General features: G+C 48.1%; 1 protein-coding gene across 4 annotated transcripts in view; it reads right to left on the bottom strand.

Annotated features, from left to right (window-relative positions):
- Positions 1-15,529: 15,529 nt before the first annotated feature.
- The window catches only part of USP4 (ubiquitin specific peptidase 4), a 97,836-nt gene continuing 94,163 nt past the window's right edge, over positions 15,530-19,202 (bottom strand). For all 4 annotated transcript variants that reach the window (XM_073352709.1, XM_073352711.1, XM_073352710.1 and 1 more), the window contains 2 exons: positions 18,336-18,424; positions 15,530-17,618 (listed from right to left, as the gene is read on the bottom strand). In XM_073352709.1, coding sequence (XP_073208810.1) covers positions 17,499-17,618; positions 18,336-18,424 — 209 coding nt within the window. In that variant the 3' untranslated portion in view covers positions 15,530-17,498. The remainder of the gene's footprint in view (positions 17,619-18,335; positions 18,425-19,202) is intronic.

Below are 19,202 nucleotides of genomic sequence, written 5' to 3'. Positions count from 1 at the left end.
ATTGCTTTATGTAGATGTGAGACCTTACTAAGGTGGAAGAAAGACAGCTAAATATCTTCAAAGTAAAGTGTTGAGATGGATTGTTGGACCAACTGGGGGGATGATAGGTGGAAAAGAAGATTTAATAGGGAACTGTAGCAGATCTATGCAGAACCAAATATAGTAAATGTAGTGAAATCGCAGTGCAAGAAAAAGAGAGGACTTGAGACAGCTTTGAAAATAACATGGGTAGCTCAGCTCAGCTCAGCTTAGAATAAGTGAACATAACTCCCAGGACAGTGCAACATGGCTCTGACCAATAATAATGAGGATGTGTGTGCTGGGGGCTCTCCTCTCTGCCAGAGTGAGCTAAACTGTTGCACCCCATGGAGCTGCAGACATTCTCCCAGGAATTTCTCCAGGACGCAGTTCAATGCCAACAGCTTTATTAGCATGGATAACACCCTGGTGCCATTGGCATGTCTGATTAATGGAGTATGATGTGAATCCAAGGCACTTTTTGAAGGGTCTTTGACACTGCGAGGAACAATCTTGACAGTCCCTTACTCCCATATCAAGGCTCTTAGCCCTGGTCTACACTGGGCGGGGTCGACTTAAGATACGCAACTTCAGCTACGCAAATAGCATAGCTGAAGTCAGTGTATCTTAGGTCGACTTACCTGGCTGTGAGGACGACGGCGAGTCAACCGCTGCCACTCCCCCATCGACTCCACTTCTGCCTCTCATGATCTGAAGTTCCAGAGTCGACAGGGAGCGCATTCGGGGATCGATTTATCACGTCTAGACGAGACACAATAAATCGATCCCCGATAGATCGATCACTACCCGCCGATTCGGTGGGTAATGAAGACCTGCCCTTAGAAGCATAGAATCATAGAATATTAGGGTTGGAAGAGACCTCAGGAGGTCATCTAGTCCAATCCCCTACTCAAAGCAGGACCAACACTAACTAAATCATCTTCTTTCCCTTTGGGCAGTGCCTTGTTCTTTGCTTGTGATACAGACGTATATGGACCATGCACCGAGGCAACTCCTTGAGCCTGTCTCCCAGCCCTGAGCCCAGGATCCACTGGGCCTGCTGTGACCCTTGCAGCAGCACATGACACTGGCTATGCCACCCCTCCTTGAATGGCATTCCCCTCCTTCATTGGGAGGAGGGCTGGAAGCAGAAGGTAGGGGCAGGATTTCCTGCCAGCACTTTAGCCAGCCAGGGCTCTGGGGGGGAAGAGGGCTGCTCCCTGAGTCACTGCCCATCCCCAGCCAGCCAGGGCTCTGGAGACAGGGCCAGATTTCACAGCTCTGCTGCTTACATGTGGAGTGAGGGCTGCACACATGTAACTGCCTTCAACTGAAAGACACTTCGCCCTGTTGTGAGAGACAAACCACTGTGAGTTAGAAAATTTATCTGCACCCTGGTTCTGCAGGGTAAAAAACAACAGACTATATACACAGATCTCCTTTCACCTGGGTTGGCGTGAGTTCCTCAGGGCCCTCTCTGTACCATCGGGAGAATAGCACTGCCCTACCTCACAGGGACTGGGAGGAAAAATACATTAGGGCTTGGAAGGCACTCAGTACCTTCAATAGCTGTATTAAAAATACAGCGCATCCGCCTTGATTGCATAGCATCTACTCTTTGAGCATAGAATGAATTTTGTAAGAATTTACAGATTAATTAAAAATTAATTTTAAAAGCGTCTTTTAAGAATGTAAAAAGAAAAGGAGTACTTGTGGCACCTTAAAGACTAACCAATTTATTTGAGCATGAGCTTTCGTGAGCTACAGCTCACTGCATTGGATGCATACTGTGGAGTGAGCTGTAGCTCACGAAAGCTCATGCTCAACTAAATTGGTTAGTCTCTAAGGTGCCACAAGTACTCCTTTTCTTTTTGCGAATACAGACTAACACGGTTGTTACTCTGAAACCTATCATTATTTTAAGAAATGTAGTCTCTTTTCTTTGTCCCAAGTGATCTTAATAACAGAATAAGATGGACTCTTCAAATGTTCCATATAGTCAAAATTCTTTTAAGTCTTGTGCATAGGCTATATTGAAGAAATCAAGTAGTAATTAAGTTAATGAGTGTTGTGTCTAATTGGTATGATCATATAGGCTACAGACAGGATCAGAACCACAGCTCAGGTAACTCCAAGTACAGCCAGCCATTGTGACATCAGATGTAATTTAACTCTTCCTCTGCAGCTAATTTGCATACAATAATTCTATGAAGGAATTATAACGACTCAGAGGTCTGAGGGAAGCTGAATTAACATCAAGAGCTCTCACTTGTTCATTGCTCAACTCAACTGTCAGCATGGTAAAGGTCCCATGCTAGCTTGGGCATCAGTGCTTCAAAGAAGCCCAAGGTGCTGCTGCCCCAGCTCCACCATACATAGAGCCAGCAGTGCCAGGGGAGCTGAGGCAGCAACATTAGAGGATTCTGACGTTTCATGCAGTGCTGGGCATGGTGACCAAGGAGAGCAAAAGGCTTGTTTGGTGAAACCTTTTACTGTGTGTCTTGACTTTGGGTTACCTGGAAGGGGAGGATTTTAGCCTTCTACCCAAACTGATCCATGACTTTACAAATTAAACTGACCAACCAGCTGCTGGGAGACAGTCGAGCAGCCACGAAATGGAGGCACAGCCACGGCCTGGTGAGAGAGAGGTTGGGACAGCCGTTACTGAGTAGAAAGAAATGGCATGGCTTTAGATTAGCATTGTGTGGGAAGGCACTGTTGAACAGAATTGCCATTGCAGAAATGGAGTGATTGTTTAAGTTTCGGAGTTTCTAACTTTAGAATTACTTTTCATAGAATCATAGGATTGGAAGGGACCTCAGTGGGTGATCTAGTACAGTCCCCTGCACTCAAGGCAGGATTACATAATAACTAGACCATTCCTGACAGGTGTTTGTCTAACCTGTTCTTAAAAACCTCCAATGACAGAGATTCCACAACCTCCCTAGGCAGTTTGTAACCCTGACAGTTAGGAAGTTTTTCCTAATGTCCAACCTAAACTCTTGCTGCAATTTAAGCCCATTGCTTCTTGTTCTATCCTCAGAGGTTGAGAACAATTTTTCACCCTGTCATAAATATAAAGGGAAGGGTAAACCCCCTTGAAATCCCTCCTGGCCAGGGGAAAGCTCCTCTCACCTGTAAAGGGTTAAGAAGCTAAAGGTAACCTCGCTGGCACCTGACCAAAATGACCAATGGGGAGACAAGATACTTTCAAAAGCTGGGAGGAGGGAGAGAAACAAAGGGTCTGTGTGTCTGTCTATATGCTGGTTCTTTGTCAGGGATAGACCAGGAATGGAGTCTTAGAACTTTTAGTAAGTAATCTAGCTAGGTATGTGTTAGATTATGATTTCTTTAAATGGCTGAGAAAAGAATTGTGCTGAATAGAATAACTATTTCTGTCTGTGTATCTTTTTTGTAACTTAAGGTTTTGCCTAGAGGGGTTCTCTATGTTTTTGAATCTAATTACCCTGTAAGATATCTACCATCCTGATTTTACAGGGGGGATTTCTTTATTTCTATTTACTTCTATTTTTATTAAAAGTCTTCTTGTAAGAAAACTGAATGCTTTTTCATTGTTCTCAGATCCAAGGGTTTGGGTCTGTGGTCACCTATGCAAATTGGTGAGGCTTTTTATCCAACATTTCCCAGGAAAGGGGGGGGTGCAAGTGTTGGGAGCATTGTTCATTGTTCTTAAGATCCAAGGGTCTGGGTCTGTAGTCACCTAGACAAATTGGTGAGGCTTTTTACCAAACCTTGTCCAGGAAGTGGGGTGCAAGGTTTTGGGAAGTATTTTTGGGGGAAGGACGCGTCTAAACAGCTCTTCCCCAGTAACCAGTATTAGTTTGGTGGTGGTAGCGGCCAGTCCAAGGACAACGGGTGGAATATTTTGTACCTTGGGGAAGTTTTGACCTAAGCTGGTAAAGATAAGCTTAGGAGGTTTTTCATGCAGGTCCCCACATCTGTACCCTAGAGTTCAGAGTGGGGGAGGAACCTTGACACACCCTCTTCCTTGTAACAACCTTTTATGTCAGTGATTTTCAGCCTTTTTTATCTGCAGACCCATAAAAAATTCAAATAGAGGTGTAGACCCCTTTGGAAATCTTAGACCGTCTGCGGACCACAGGTTGAAAACCACTGTTTTATGAACTTGAAAACTGTTCTCACATCCCCTCAGTCTTCTCTTCTCCAGACTAAACAAACCCAATATTTTCAGTCTCCCCTCATAGGTCATGTTTTCTATATCTTTAATAATTTTTTGTCCAGATTTCTCCAATTTATCCACATCTTTCCTGAAATGTAGCTCCCAGAACTGGACCCAATACTCCAGCTGAGGCCTAATCAGCGCTTAGTAGAGCAAAAGAATTACTTCTGTGTCTTACTTACAACACTCCTGCTAATACATCCCAGAATGATGTTTGCTTTTTTTCCAAGTGTTACATTGTTGAGTCATATTTAGCTTGTGATCCACTATCACCCCCAGATCCCTTTCCACAGTACTCCTACTTAGGCACTCATTTCCCATTTTGTATGTGTGCAGCTTATTGTTCCTTTCTAAGTGGAGCACTTTGCATTTGTCCTTATTTAATTTCATCCTGTTTACTTCAGACCATTTCTCCAGTGTGTTCAGATCATTTTGAATTTTAATCCTATCCTCCAAAGCATTTGCAACCCCTCCCAGCTTGGTATTGTCCACAAACTTTATAAATCATAGAATCATAGAATATCAGGGTTGGAAGGGACCCCAGAAGGTCATCTAGTCCAACCCCCTGCTCGAAGCAGGACCAATTCCCAGTTAAATCATGTACTCTCTTTGCCGTTATCTAAATCATTGATGAAGATATTGAACAGAACTGGGCCCAGAACTGACTCAATATGTCCTTCCAGCTTGATTGTGAACCACTGAGAACTACTGTCTGGGAATGGTTTTCCAACCAGTTTTGCACCCGTTTTATAGTAGCTCCATCTAGGCTGTATTTCCCTAGTTTGTTTATGAGACAGTCATGTGAGACAGTATCAAAAGCCTTACTAAGGTCAAGATATACCACACCACTTCCCCCCATCCATAAGGCTTGTTACTCTGTCAAAGAAAGCTATTAGGTTGCTGAGATACAATTTGTTCTTGGCAAATCCATGCTGACTTACTTCTCACCTTCTAGGTGTTTGTAAATTGATTGCTTAATTATTTGCTCCATTATCTTTCCAGATACTGAAGTTAAGCTAAGTTAGCTATCTGGTTCAATTGTTACCAGCAGGCCCATTGTTTTTATTATAGGCAGTGAAGGTAGAACCACCTATCATACAGGTGCCCGATGTATACTACCATGAGACCCGATTTTTAGTTGCTTATAATTTTGCCAAACTTTAACCATTTGGGTTTAAATTTTCCATACCAGATGTCTGCCTCAGGCTGAATGTTTTTGGAAAGTTTCAGTGATAATGGTATAGCCACTTCCAAGAACATCACTATATGAAAAAAAAATCTTACATCTGTTTTGTTGAGAAGCTCTAGTGCTTCTGTGCTTTGGAGCATGGACTTGAAATGTGGCAAGCAGCTCACACTGGAGTCAAGGTGACTCTGGGAAAATTCACTCAAATTTGACCTCTAGAAATCTCAGTTTGCACATACTCAGGATTGATTTGTTAGTGTTTGGCTGCTAAATTCTCTAGAGATTCTAATTTCCCCTCCCTTGGTGGCTCACTCTCCTGCACCCTCACTCACTTTCACTGGGCTGGGGCAGGGGGTTGGGGTGAGGGGTTCAGGGTGTGGGAGGGGGCTCCAGGCTGGGGTCAAGGGATTTGGCGTGTGATAGGGGGCTGTGGGTTGAGGTGCAGGAGAGGGTACAGGCTCTGGGCTGGGGCCAGGGATGAGGGGATTGGGGTCCAGGAGGGGGCTCCAGGCTGGGGCCAAGGGATTCAGAGTGCCGGAGGGGTCTGCCGGTTGAAGTGCAGGATGGGGTACGGGCTCTGGGCTGGGGGTGTGGGTTCTGAGGTGGGGCCAGGGATGAGGGGTTCAAAGTGTAGGAGGGTGCTCAGGGCTGGGGCTCAGGGTTGGGGTGCGTGCTTCCCTCGGTCAGCTCCTGGTCAGCTCCCTGCCTGTCCTGGTCTGGCTCCTGGGCAGGGGGGCCAGGAGGCTCCATGTGATGCTCTCACCTGCAGGCATCGCCCCCCTCCCCCGCAGCTCCCATTGGCCACGGTTCCCAGCCAATGGGAGTGCAGAGTGCAGAGCCAGTGCTCAGGGCAGGGGCAGTGCATGCAGGCCTGTGTCCCCCACCTAGGAGCCAGAGCTGCTGGCCACTTCCGGCCCACAGTGCAGAGCCAGGACAGGTAGGGACTAGCCTGCCCTAGATCCGCAGCACTGCCAACCAGAATTTTAATGACCCAGGTGGCAGTGCTGACAGGAGCTGCACCAAATGCCTGGCAACCCTAACCTGTTCTTGCTATGAAGTGCAGGGTTGGGGGCGGGGAAGGGGGGAGTCTGTTGTCTGTAGGGCCAGATGGAGGGAGATACAGACTCTATAAGTTCAGTGGTTGGGGCCCTTCCTGGGATGTGGGAGATCCACATTTGGATCCTGACTCTGCCTGATTTGGGGAAGGGATTGTAATGTGACTTCTCCCAGAACACCCAATAGCTGTGGGAGCTCTGGGTTTAGTTGCTTGCTTCAAATCAGGCAGAGCTGGTTTCAAACCTGGGTCTCCCACATCCCCAGTGCATGCTGTAGCTATTGGGTATAATGGCACACATGTCCCCACCAGCCAGCCACAAAAATTCCCGCTCTGCTTGTGTCCAATTGCTTTTTGTGCAAGGCATGATCACACCTACTGGATCAGGCCCTGGAGACGAGACAGACAGGGGAACACCTAATTTGTGAATCTCCATGTGCACTAACCACCAAACAGCTTGATGGCCTCAGGGATTCAGCGGTTATGTGCATACCCACCAGCAAAACTTAGGGGCTGTAACCCTTCTCCGGGAGCTAGCCACCTGAGCCCAGTCCTCTCTTTCTCACAAAAAAACCCACAACCCTCCCCCCCGCCCAGATCCATGCACATCTTCCCACTCCTCCATTATAGCCAGTAATCCAGGATTAGGACACTCAAATCCATGAGCTGCCTGATTTGGAGTAGGGCCTTGAACCCAGGTCCCAGATACCCCTAGTGAGTGCCCGGACCACCAGGTTATTGTGGACACAAGCCACGCATACCTGAAGATGTGCTCTGAGGCCCAATTGGTGAGATAGGCAGGGGACCATGTTTCAGAATCCCACTTCAGGGCCACAGGGGTTTTCTCTCACATGAGAGTACAGAGCTGCTCATTCGCTGTGGGGTGGTGTCAGGACTTAGGAGGCTATTCACATGCCTACTTGCCAGGAATTTAGGCACCTACTGGGTTAGGCAGCAGCTGAGTGGTGAACTTGAGCGGTGATCCACATAAATGGTGGACTTAGGTGCCTAAAGAAGCAGAGAGGCACTTAAGTCCTTTTGTGAATCCAGCCCAGGGTTTTTAAATCATGCCAGTGTCATTGCAAGCATGTTTTATTGTCAGGGGAATTGTGCTTAGTTATGATCATTGAAAAGGTCACTTTCACTAAGTGACAGTGTTGTCCAAGTCTGTACTTGGAGCAGGCAGTAACTGGTCTCTCTACTGAAGTGAGTAAATGAGGCATTTGTGAGGGCGATCACTGCTTCCTGTGAACTCTCTGGACCATGTTGTCCCTGATTTCTCATAACTGAAGCAGCACTTCCCCACTCTGCCGCCCCCAGTCAGTGTTTGCTCTTCTGGCAGAGAAGATGAACAGTGAGTATTAATTTTCCTTTTTTGTGGATGGCCTCATCATCCCCCCTCCCCACCATACTCACCATCTCCTGTAGAGCCGGGTTACTGGACTGGCAAGATCAGATGTTGGTGGGCCCTTCAGGGCAGGCCTAGCCTGGTCTCGGTCCTTCTGGGGAGTAACAGCAACAGGACAAGCAAAATCCCAGTTAGTAATTACACCAGCCTCCTTCCTCAGGGCTGATGGCCAGAACTGCTGCCATATCAGTCTGTCCTGCGGGCTCCCAACAGCCAGGTCCTTCCTGCCCTAACTGCCACGGAACCTTCCCGCCCCCTGCCCCTGGCCAGGGCTGCCCCTGTGGCCGCACTTACCATTCCCTTCTCCTGCAGGCATCCTCATGACATTCACAGGCTCTTAAACTGTCACGAGGGAAACAGCTACTAATGTCCTCTTCTGCCCCAGACCTCACCAGAGTAACCTATGGCAATTCATAGAATCATAGAATATCAGGGTTGGAAGGGACCTCAGGAGGTCAGCTAGTCCAACCCCCTGCTCAAAGCAGGACCAATCCCCAATTAAATCATCCCAGCCAGGGCTTTGTCAAGCCTGACCTTAAAAACTTCTAAGGAAGGAGATTCTACCACCTCCCTAGGTAACGCATTCCAGTGTTTCACCACCCTCCTAGTGAAAAAGTTTTTCCTAATATCCAACCTAAACCTCCCCCACTGCAGCTTGAGACCATTACTCCTTGTCCTGTCCTCTTCTACCACTGAGAATAGTCTAGAACCATCCTCTCTGGAACCACCTCTCAGGTAGTTGAAAGCAGCTATCAAATCCCCCCTCATTCTTCTCTTCTGCAGACTAAACAATCCCAGTTCCCTCAGCCTCTCCTCATAAGTCATGTGTTCCAGACCCCTAATCATTTTTGTTGCCCTTTGCTGGACTCTCTCCAATTTATCCACATCCTTCCTGTAGTGTGGGGCCCAAAACTGGACACAGTACTCCAGATGAGGCCTCATCAATGTCGAATAGAGGGGGACGATCACGTCCCTCGATCTGCTGGCTATGCCCCTACTTATACATCCCAAAATGCCATTGGCCTTCTTGGCAACAAGGGCACACTGCTGACTCATATCCAGCTTCTCATCCACTGTCACCCCTAGGTCCTTTTCTGCAGAACTGCTGCCTAGCCATTCGGTCCCTAGTCTGTAGCTGTGCATTGGGTTCTTCCGTCCTAAGTGCAGGACCCTGCACTTACCCTTATTGAACCTCACCAGATTTCTTTTGGCCCAATCCTCCAATTTGTCTAGGTCCCTCTGTATCCTATCCCTGCCCTCCAGCGTATCTACCACTCCTCCTTTAGTATCATCTGCAAATTTGCTGAGAGTGCATATTGAACAAAACCGGCTCCAGAACCGACCCCTGGGGCACTCCACTTGACACCAGCTGCCAACTAGACATGGAGCCATTGATGACTACCCGTTGAGCCCGACAATCTAGCCAACTTTCTACCCACCTTATAGTGCATTCATCCAGCCCATACTTCTTTAATTGGACACCATCCACCAGGAATTCTCTGCTGGTGCCCCACCCCATGTTACCTGGCCTTGGGATCCTCTGCTCCACCTCTCAGCTTTCTCTTCTTCACCTTCCCATACCCCACATCCCCTCCGCCCCCTACCCCCTACACACTTCCTGCTCTCAATAGAGCACATCTGCTGGTTTTGACAGGAGTGACCATTCCATTCGTTCATATGCCCCATAATCATAGATGTGAAGGGCAGAAGGAACCCTTCTGATAATCTAGGACGAGATTCACACAGGGACAGAGGTGCCCAACTGCCACTTAAGAGACCTAAATCTAACATTTGGGTGCCACTGACCCCTACTTAGCTGGCACCTGACCCTAGAGGGGCCAAAATCCTCACATGTGCCTAAATTTTTGCCAGTGGGCATGTGCCAAGTGGCCTAACTCCTGACATCACCTCACCACAGCTCATGAGCTGCTCAGAGAGCTAGCTAACACCTCTCAGTGGGATTCTCAGGTGAGATGCTGCACTGCTTCTCTCACTTGCCAGGCTCCATCCAGTAGGCATGCTCTGTGCATGCCTAATTCACAAAGAGAGGCAGGGCTGAGCATATCAGGACTTCTGTGTGAATCCCTGCTCAGCCAGATTTGGAGGGGGGGTGGAACATGCATCTCCAGTAAGTGCCCTAGCCAGCAGGTTATAGGGGATTCTGGGGCAGGGGATGCTCAATCTCTCTTATTGAAGCTGTTTTACTTTGCATAAATAACTGAATAAATTAATACAAGACTGGGAAAACCTTTAGAAGATCAAATATAACTTGTGGAAGGTCAGGTATAATGCTGAGGTAGCATCACAAGACAAGAGTGACTATGCACTGCAAACTATTGATTAACTCTTCTCAGCTGGTATTTATGTTAATGTCTAGTGGCCTTGAGCCCCTCTTGATGCTTTTCAGGAAAAATAAACTAGTAGGTGAGATTCTTGGAAGTTATTTTATAGCTATGGGCAAAATTTATTATAGTTGACTGGAAATGTGAGTTTATTTGATTAACATGAATAAGAATAAACATCCACATAATTTATATGATTAGATTGTAACTTTAGCGCCCTCAAGGCCAAGACGGAGTATGCTCTGCAGGTGCTGTGGCCAAGAGAAGGAGTGTGGAGGAATGCAGCAGAGAAACTCCCTTCCATCCCAGGGGAACCTCTTCCAAACCCCCAGAGGTAAACCCCCTCCACCATCAATAGTACCATTAATATAAAGAGAAGGTTACTCACCTTGTGCAGTAACTGAGATTCTTCAAGATGTGTCCCCCTGTGGGTGCTCCACTCCAGGTGACGGTGTGTCCTGGCGCCATTGATGGGAGAATTTCGGAAGCAGTGCCTGGTCAGGCCACATGTCTACAGCTGCTGTCTCACAGCATTATTTGAGTCTGTTCAGCGCATGCACAGCCTGACTCCCTCAGTTCCGCGAGATAGCAGCTGCGCACGCACAGCCCAGCCAGGCACTGCTATCTAAGATCTCCAATCAACAGCACCGGGACGCACCGTCACTTGGAATGGAGCACCCACAGGGACAGCACTCAAAGAAGGAATACTGATGTAGAGAGGGATGAATGGAAAAAAAGCAACAGAGGGAGAAGATGAGGGAGTGGTGGAGCAGGCTTACATCCAACAAGAGGCCCCAATGGCCCAGTGCTATCACAACATAAAAGGATGGACGCTGAGCACTACATTTGCACGAGAGTTCAGGAATCCTGGCAGAGTTCCAGTCCAGCGGCAAGTCTTATGTGCTCCTGGTCATCTCTGGCACCAGTGAACTTTCCCCAACAAACCTCTCAGGTGCCCTCTTCTGCCTCTCGCTGCAAATCCACACAAAGCAACTACCTCCCCAAAGGGGTTACAGTATTTTCTCAGTTCATGTATGTTAATTTTAAAGACCAAAGTTTATCAAAAGCTCTGTACTCCCAAATATCTCCCCATATAGGTACACACAAATATACACTGTGATCAGATCACCTCTTAATCTTCTCTTGGAGTAACTAAATAGATTGAGCTCAAGCATCTCACTTGTGAGGCAGGTTTTTCAGACCTCAAATCATTCCTGTAGCTCTTTTCTGATCCGTTTTCAATTTCCTTTCATACCCTTTTTGAAGTGTGGACTGGACAGGACATAATATTACAATGGCCTCACCAATGGCTGTATGCAGAGGGAATATCACCTCCCACATGAGATTCTTCTGTTTATGCACCTGAACAGCACCTTCAGCCACCATATTCCACTGGGAGCTCATATTTCGCTGGTTTCCACTGTGACTCCCAAGTCCTTTTCAGAGTCATCCCTATACAGGATATAGTCCCCCATCCTGTAAGTGGAACCTACATGCTTTGTTCCTAGATGTGTGACCTTTTACTTGGCTGTATTGAAGTGTATGTTGCTGCAGTGAGCCCAGCTTACTATGATTGCAGGTTGTTCTGTTGCAGGTCAGTACCTGTCCCCATCATATTCACTGCTCCGCATCCTTTCTGTGATTCGCTGATCTCTCCAACTGCTTCTCCAGCATTCCTGGGGAATTCAACTGTCCCACCCTTCTCCTCACTGCCATCTCAGGACTCATCCCATGGCCTCCCTTCTTACACTATCTTTCCAGACCATCCTCCCCCATCCCTCTCACCCCACTATCCTTCCAGCACCCAACATTAGTGTCACAAGAGGCAGCAAAGTTCAATGACCAATGCACTGGACTGGAACACAGGAAACCTGGGTTCTGGCTCCAGCTCTGCCCTGCTGCATGACCTTGGCCCAGTCACTGCCTCTCTCTAAATAGAAAAGGGTTTTAGGGCAAAGACTGTATCTTGGCTGGGGCCTCTAGGTACTATGGGAACACACATAACAGGGACAGGGCTGGAAGGGAGCCCCTGGCTCATCACGTCCATCTCCTGCTATCACAGGCAACCCCATCACATAATCAAACGTGGTGTCTGTCCTTTGCCATCATTCCATCTGTGGCTTCCTGACCAGGCTCCTCTCTCCTGTGTCATGTTTAAGGCATTTATTACGAAGCTAGTTCACCTGCACACAAAAGCACAGTACTGCCTGCCTGAGGTTGTCTCAGAAGGCAGCTCTGCATGATGCTCTTCTGCAGTCTCAGGCCATGACCGCTACCCCACAGCCTCTCTCTACTTGCCATTGTTTTCTATCTACTGCAGGACACAAGCTCCAGTTCAAGGATCTTTTGTGCCAAAGGATGCACTGGGAGCATTTTCTCTTGGACTTGCTCCCCCAGAAACAGGGGCAAGCCTTTGGTGTCACTCCTCTTATAGGGGAGGTGGCCAAAGCAGAGAACACATGCCTAATGCAATCCTCCTCAGAGACTCTTGTGGCTGCTTCAGGCAGACAGCCCCTGCCTCTTAGCAGGAGACTTCTCCCTTCCCTGAATCATAGAATCATAGAATATCAGGGTTGGAAGGGACCCCTGAAGGTCATCTAGTCCAACCCCCTGCTCGAAGCAGGACCAATTCCCAGTTAAATCATCCCAGCCAGGGCTTTGTCAAGCCGGACCTTAAAAACCTCTAAGGAAGGAGATTCTACCACCTCCCTAGGTAACGCATTCCAGTGTTTCACCACCCTCTTAGTGAAAAAGTTTTTCCTAATATCCAATCTAAACCTCCCCCACTGCAACTTGAAGGGCGTGTCTGAGGAGAGCAAAAGACATCATTAGTGCGACTGGTCAAACCTTTGGTCAGGGCCACTTCAGTGGCAGCAGCAAGCAGGCCCTGGAGACTAGATAGCAGAAACATGAGGATGCCCGGGACAGCCCCAACATGTGAGGCTTCTTCAGAATCTTCTGGGTCATAGGGTTGACTTGGCTCTAGGCTCCTAAACTGGGCTGATTAATCCAGGCCAGGACTGCTGCCTATTCAGACTATTCTGCAGCTGGAGGTTGCTTCTTCCATCACAGACTCCATGCTGCCCCCTGGGAGACCCTGTGGGTGGGCAGCACTTCCTCTGGCTGTGGGGAGTGGGCTGGAGCCTGTGCCAGCCTCTCCCAGTGGGATGACAGAGTGCAACTCCCATGCTCAAAGCAGAGACAGGCTGGCAGCTGGCACCTCTCCCACCTGCAAGCAGGAATCAAACTGGGGAACCAAGGGCTTGTGTTTTTTACTGGGTCATATCAGTGTACCGAAAGGCAGCATGCTGTAGTGTTGCAAACCCGTATGCATGCTCCGAGTTCTGTTTAAAGCAGGCTGAGCGTGGCTTAGCTGAAGTTCATCGGGAACAGGTTTAGGCTATGTCTACACTGCACAGCTTACAGCCACGCCGCTAAAAATCATGCAGTGTAGCCACTGTTCGTTGGTTCTCCTGCTGACAAAAAACTTCCATTCCCAACGAGCAGCTTTTGCATCGTCGGCAGGATGACAACGTGCTGTTCACATGGGTGCTTATCGTGGAAAACTTGTGTCTTTGTGGGGTGGGGGTGGGGTGCTAAACACCTCTGAAAGACAAAAGTTTTGTCATTCAGTTGCCAGTGTAGACATAGCCTGGGTCTAAACCAAAATAAGCCATTCTTAAAGCAGGTTAGCTAATCCCATGCAAACTTCTGTGTGGGTACTGATTTTGGTTTAAGTATAATCAGTGCAAATCTGTGTGTAGAGAAGACCTTACAGAAAACCCCATAGCTAAATTCCCTCTAAGCTGTGCAGCTGCATCGCAGCCTATTAAGTGCTGTGCAGGCGCTCAGTGCTGCGATGGGGAGAGATGCCTCTCCCCCAACCTTGGACCTGCCACTGCTGGGAAAGAGGTGCCTCTCCCACAACCCCAGCCTCAGAGCTGCTGTGGTGGGGAGAGGCACCTATACCCCCACAGCCCAGGTGCTGCTGCAGGGAGAGAGAGCTGGAGGGAGTCCTCTCTCACCCCCATTGTAGCCCCAGGGCACCCTGCACCCTAAACCCCGCATCCCTGGCCCCATCCAAGATCCCACAGTCCTAGCTGGAGCCCTCACCCCCGCACACACCCCAACCCTCTGCCCAGCCCTGAGCCCCCTCCTGCACCCTGAACCCTTCAGCCACACCCGAGAGCCCTCATTCCCAGCCAGAGCCCTCATGCACCCCCACACACCCTAACCCCTCTGCCCCAGCCCTGAACCCCTCATCCCCAGCTCCACCCCAGAGCCCACACCCCCAGCTGGAGCCCTCCCCCTTCCCCTCAGCCCCCTCCCACACTCTGAACTCCTCAGCACCACCCCCGCCACATGAATTTTGTTATGTGCACCAATATGGAGGTGATGTCTCACACATCACCTCCATATTGGTGTATATAAAATTCATTCTGCATATGCATAGAAAAAATAGAGGGTACACTGCCCCAAAGGCCATGAATAGTCCAATATGACAGGCAAGACTTGGTTAATTTGGCTAAGGAGATGAGAAGCAGCCATAGTCTGTACTGCCACAAAAACCAAAATCCACCATCACACATTAAATTGATGGAGAAACAGTCAGCCAAATCCCTCTCTGCACTCAGACCCAGATCTCTTTGAAGGCGGTGCTAAGAGCTTATGAGTTTGGGCTAATCACTGGTTTTTGAGTAGCAACATGGTTACTGAGGGAGTTAATGACATTTTTTCATGGTAGCCCAGAATATCGCGATCACCCTCTCACAACAGTGGAGCAGTAGTGATGCCATAAGAAGGCTGTCGCAAAATCCTCATTTTGATAGGAGATTTAAACCTTCATTGTTCCAAAAGTGACAAAAATCCAAACATAGGAATTAAACCTGACAGCATATAAGAATTGTTTCTGGCGATCTGGTGCAGATCAGCTGCACAGAAGTACACAGATCCTGAACTGGTCCAGCTGGCTGACAAGGGATGGATCACTTGATGATTACCTGTTCTGTTCGTTCCCTCTGGGGCACCTGGCATTGGCACTGTTGGAAGACAGGACACTGGGCTAGATGGACCTTTGGTCTGCTCCCATATGGTCATTCTTATGGTAGCAGTGTGTGCACTTCATGTGGCCCACCTGTGCTTGGGGGATCAGTAAGTAGGAGATAAGCTGGAACTCCTTGTGGTACCAGCATTCCACTCCTACCTTTCAGCCTCTTCCCAGGGGAAGTCCCCTGCGAACTAGCCTGTGTCTTGGAGCAGTGACCTATTCATTCTGATCCGAATTCACAGAAGCAAGGTTGAGGACACTAGAAAGCCCCAATTCAGTGCAAACCACTCTTCTTTATTTCCTCTTTGTACAATAAAGTCAGTCACTTACAAAGTGCCAGTCTAAAAACAGATTTGACATTATACACAATGTACACACCAATCAGAACCCAATCAGCTGACAGGCAGAGAAGAAGGCCAGATTCCTGTCACCCTTTTTACTGCAGTATATTAGAAGAGATTTCAATTCAGCATCCAAGAATCAGCCTTCAGCCCGATGGATGCCTTTTCAGTCTGACCATACAAAGGAAAGTGGCAAGGTTTCTTATAGATATAGAAAGGGAAGCACATTTGTTACATTATATTGTTCTTCATTTTTAACAGGATCTTTTCTTACTTTTTTTCCCCACTGTCTCCCCAAATTTTTACTTGAAGGGGGTGGAAAACCCACAATCAAAGATGCTAAACAAAAAAACCAGTGCAGTGCTACAGTTCAAACTTAGCCCCTAGTGAGGGGGAAAGAAAAGAAACATAATATCCACTTAAGCCAGGTGTAAAAACCCAAACAAACCAAGAACCAAACAGCAGAAGCATCAGCAATTATGAGCTAAACAACTCAAACCTCAGTGCTTTAAAAGAACCGCTCTGCCGAGCAGCAGCGCAATGCTAACCAGAGGGCTGGGCATACAGCAGCTCCCTTCTCCTTTACAGCAAACCTAGCGAATGCAGCTTTAATCCTGTACTGCGTTCCCACACGGGGCCTTTCCTCCCTCCCTTTTAACTTCTAGGAAATAAACAAATGGGAGGCCTGGGCAGCTGGCAGTGCCTATATGGGGTGGCACTGGCATGGAACCAGTGTGGACAGCAATGGGGAGAGGGAAGAGTTAGCACCGGGGAAGGCTGGACTGGAGCGAGGCCACTTTCTGACTGGGCCAGCTCCTGGGAAGGATTAGCATCTGGGAGGGTGGTATGTAAGGCCGTCTACACAGCAGCAGGTGGAGATCACATGGAAGCTGTGATCACTGGTGCACAGAACCCCCAAGGTTTCACAGGGGTGTGGGGACAAACTATCAGGGGGTTGTCAGTCTAGGGATCATCAGCAGGTTTCCATGGGAACTGGCACAAAGGACTGTGAAATATGAATTAATAGTACAAGACCTGGCTGAATTTAGGTCTCAAAGGCCAAGACCTCACCCTGTGATTGTGCTAAGAGTGGGAGCCAGAGCTGAAATCCTATCGTACACACAGGAGTGTGTATATTTTGCAATCAGAGTACAGCTCTCTCCACGTGGCCAGGGGTGCTGCATTTCATTTCCAATGAATTTTCTGCTTTTTTGGGACCAAAATGATATGTCTGAATGTGGGAAAGGCCCATGGCTCAGCTGCCCAGAATAGTCAAAGATGTCACCAGCAGCCAGGGACCAGAGCAAATGCACCCAGCTGCTCAGCACAGGAAAAAAGGTGCAAAGGCAGAAAGAAGAAGAGCGACACCAGGAGCTGTGGCCACATGGACTGGGGAGTGTGTAAGAGGCACTGCTGGAGCCATAGCAGGAATTCCGGACACTAAGGCTGATGAGATTAGACAGAGAAAATCTGGACTGGGCCTGAAAGTTACACACAGAGCTGGCAACCGGCACACCACAGGAATAGCATTCATGCCCAAATGACACCGCTGTCATCTCTGCAACACCCTGCAGCCACCCTCTCTGCCCCAGGCCCCAGCTCCAGCCCCACAACTCAGCCCAGCCCAAGCCTCTCCTTCCCCAGCTCCCAGCCACACAGTCCAGACAGATTTACAAAAATTTTATTGAAGCTTTGATATATATAATTTTTGGCCTCTAAATACCCCACGTCAGCTCATTCTTGGCTCCCCAGTGCTATCTTACAACACCAGGCACTAAGCCCCCAACACTAGATTTGCTGCTTGAGAATCCTACGGAAGGCAGAACAGCAACTATCAGATGCTCCAGACATGGCGTCAAACAGAGAACTCTACCGAGAAGTCCGAGCGCAGCAGGCTGGGCTCAGTTGGTATCCATGCCATCACACTCTTCCAATGCCAGCTTACTTTCTGCAGGAAGAGATGGGGCTACGTGCTTCTTGCTGTCCCGCCGCTGATAGAATAGCACATATGCAGCTTTCGTCTGCCAAACAAGGAAACAAAACCAATCTGAGGAAAAGAAACCATCCACGAAGCACAGTTCTGGAAAGCTGATGATGCAGGAGATAACCTATCGCAGACTCCCAATGGGGCAGCTCAGTACTTCTCTGCCTCATGTGGAGGCTGGAGGCCTAGAGGGAAGCATGGCTTGTAATATAGCTGTATGTAGAGATTTATGGAGCTTCAATAGCTATAACAAGAGAAACAATCCAGGAAATGCTTTCATATCACCTTACTGTCCTCTCTTCCCCACTGTCTGTGCAGAGCTGGACAGCCCTGGTACCCACCCCACAGATCCTGGGAAGACTGTAGCTTATCAGGCTCAGGGGCAAGCCATTCAGGCTTTGCTCTGAGAAGCCAGCCCCTCCACCCAAAGGTGTTTTAGCAGGAACCTCAGCCAGGGAATCTTTGCAGAGATGTCCTTGAAACAAAAGAAAATCCCCTCCAATGGCTTTTCATGCAGGAAGGGATGTTCGACTCACTCCAAAACACATAGAGCAACTTCAGCAACACAAAGTCTGCTGCTCCTTCACAGCATTGTCAGCTTGAATCTGACCTCAATCCACAGCAGATTCTAGCCTGCATTTACGATGATTTGATTAATAGAGGCAGAAAACATCCGGGTCCATCCCAGCATGTTCCTGAGTTGTATATCTGGGGACTTCCCCCATCTTGAATTAGTCTGAGTCCAAGTACTCACCACTATTTGATCTTCAGAAGCCATTGATACACTGCTGTCATCAAAGTAGTACCATTTGCCATTCACTTTGTTCTTTGCATATGCAGTATCTGTCACACAAACAGAGTGGCTATCTACATTCAGCAGTAAGGCACAGCGCTCACTAGTGTAACTGTAATACCCCGATGACACTCAATTCTGATAACTCCATCTATAAGAGGTACAAAGTAAGCGTGCGGGGGAAGAGAAAGAGCTTGGGTTTCATTGCTCAGAAGCGATATCAGTAACACGGGAACACAGTGGATCAGAGGCTAGGTCCATCTAGTCCACAGACCTGTTCTGAACAGTGGCCTATCCTAAATGCTTCAGAGGAGGGAGTAAGAAACTTACATTTCTCTTTGATCCTTCAGTCAGTGGTTGGCTTTTGCCCTCGAGCAGAGGGCTTATACCCACTCCAAATTTATGTTTTAAAATAATCCTAATCTAATGCTAACTGTGGTTTTCCTTGTTGTACATACAGAAGGCCAATCTTCTTTTGAATCCTGTAAATTCCATCCTGCTCTCAGTCTCACGGGGTGCTGATCATGTGCAACAGAGCTTTCTTAAGTCTACAAGTGCTGCACACAGATGTGAGCATTTGCTGATGAAAGGAATGTACAGCCTCCACTGGAAAAGCCAGCCATGTCCCTGCACAGCACAAGACAAGTCCTTCCATATATTTCTCTTTTTGTTTTTGAGACAAGGATAATAAAAATGCAAAAAACTAAACACTGCATCACATAGCACAGTAAGCACCAGAGTGAGGAACAGCGGAAGTTCAGATTCTAGAAGCAGCTTTACTAACCAGTTTCATTGCACAGTATATTCTTATTCCTATTTTAATGGTTA

Source organism: Lepidochelys kempii, chromosome 7, assembly GCF_965140265.1.
Source record: "Lepidochelys kempii isolate rLepKem1 chromosome 7, rLepKem1.hap2, whole genome shotgun sequence".
Lineage (NCBI taxonomy): Eukaryota > Metazoa > Chordata > Testudines > Cheloniidae > Lepidochelys > Lepidochelys kempii.
The sequence above is the reverse complement of the archived record's forward strand: the minus strand, read 5'-3'. Positions and strand labels throughout refer to the sequence as shown.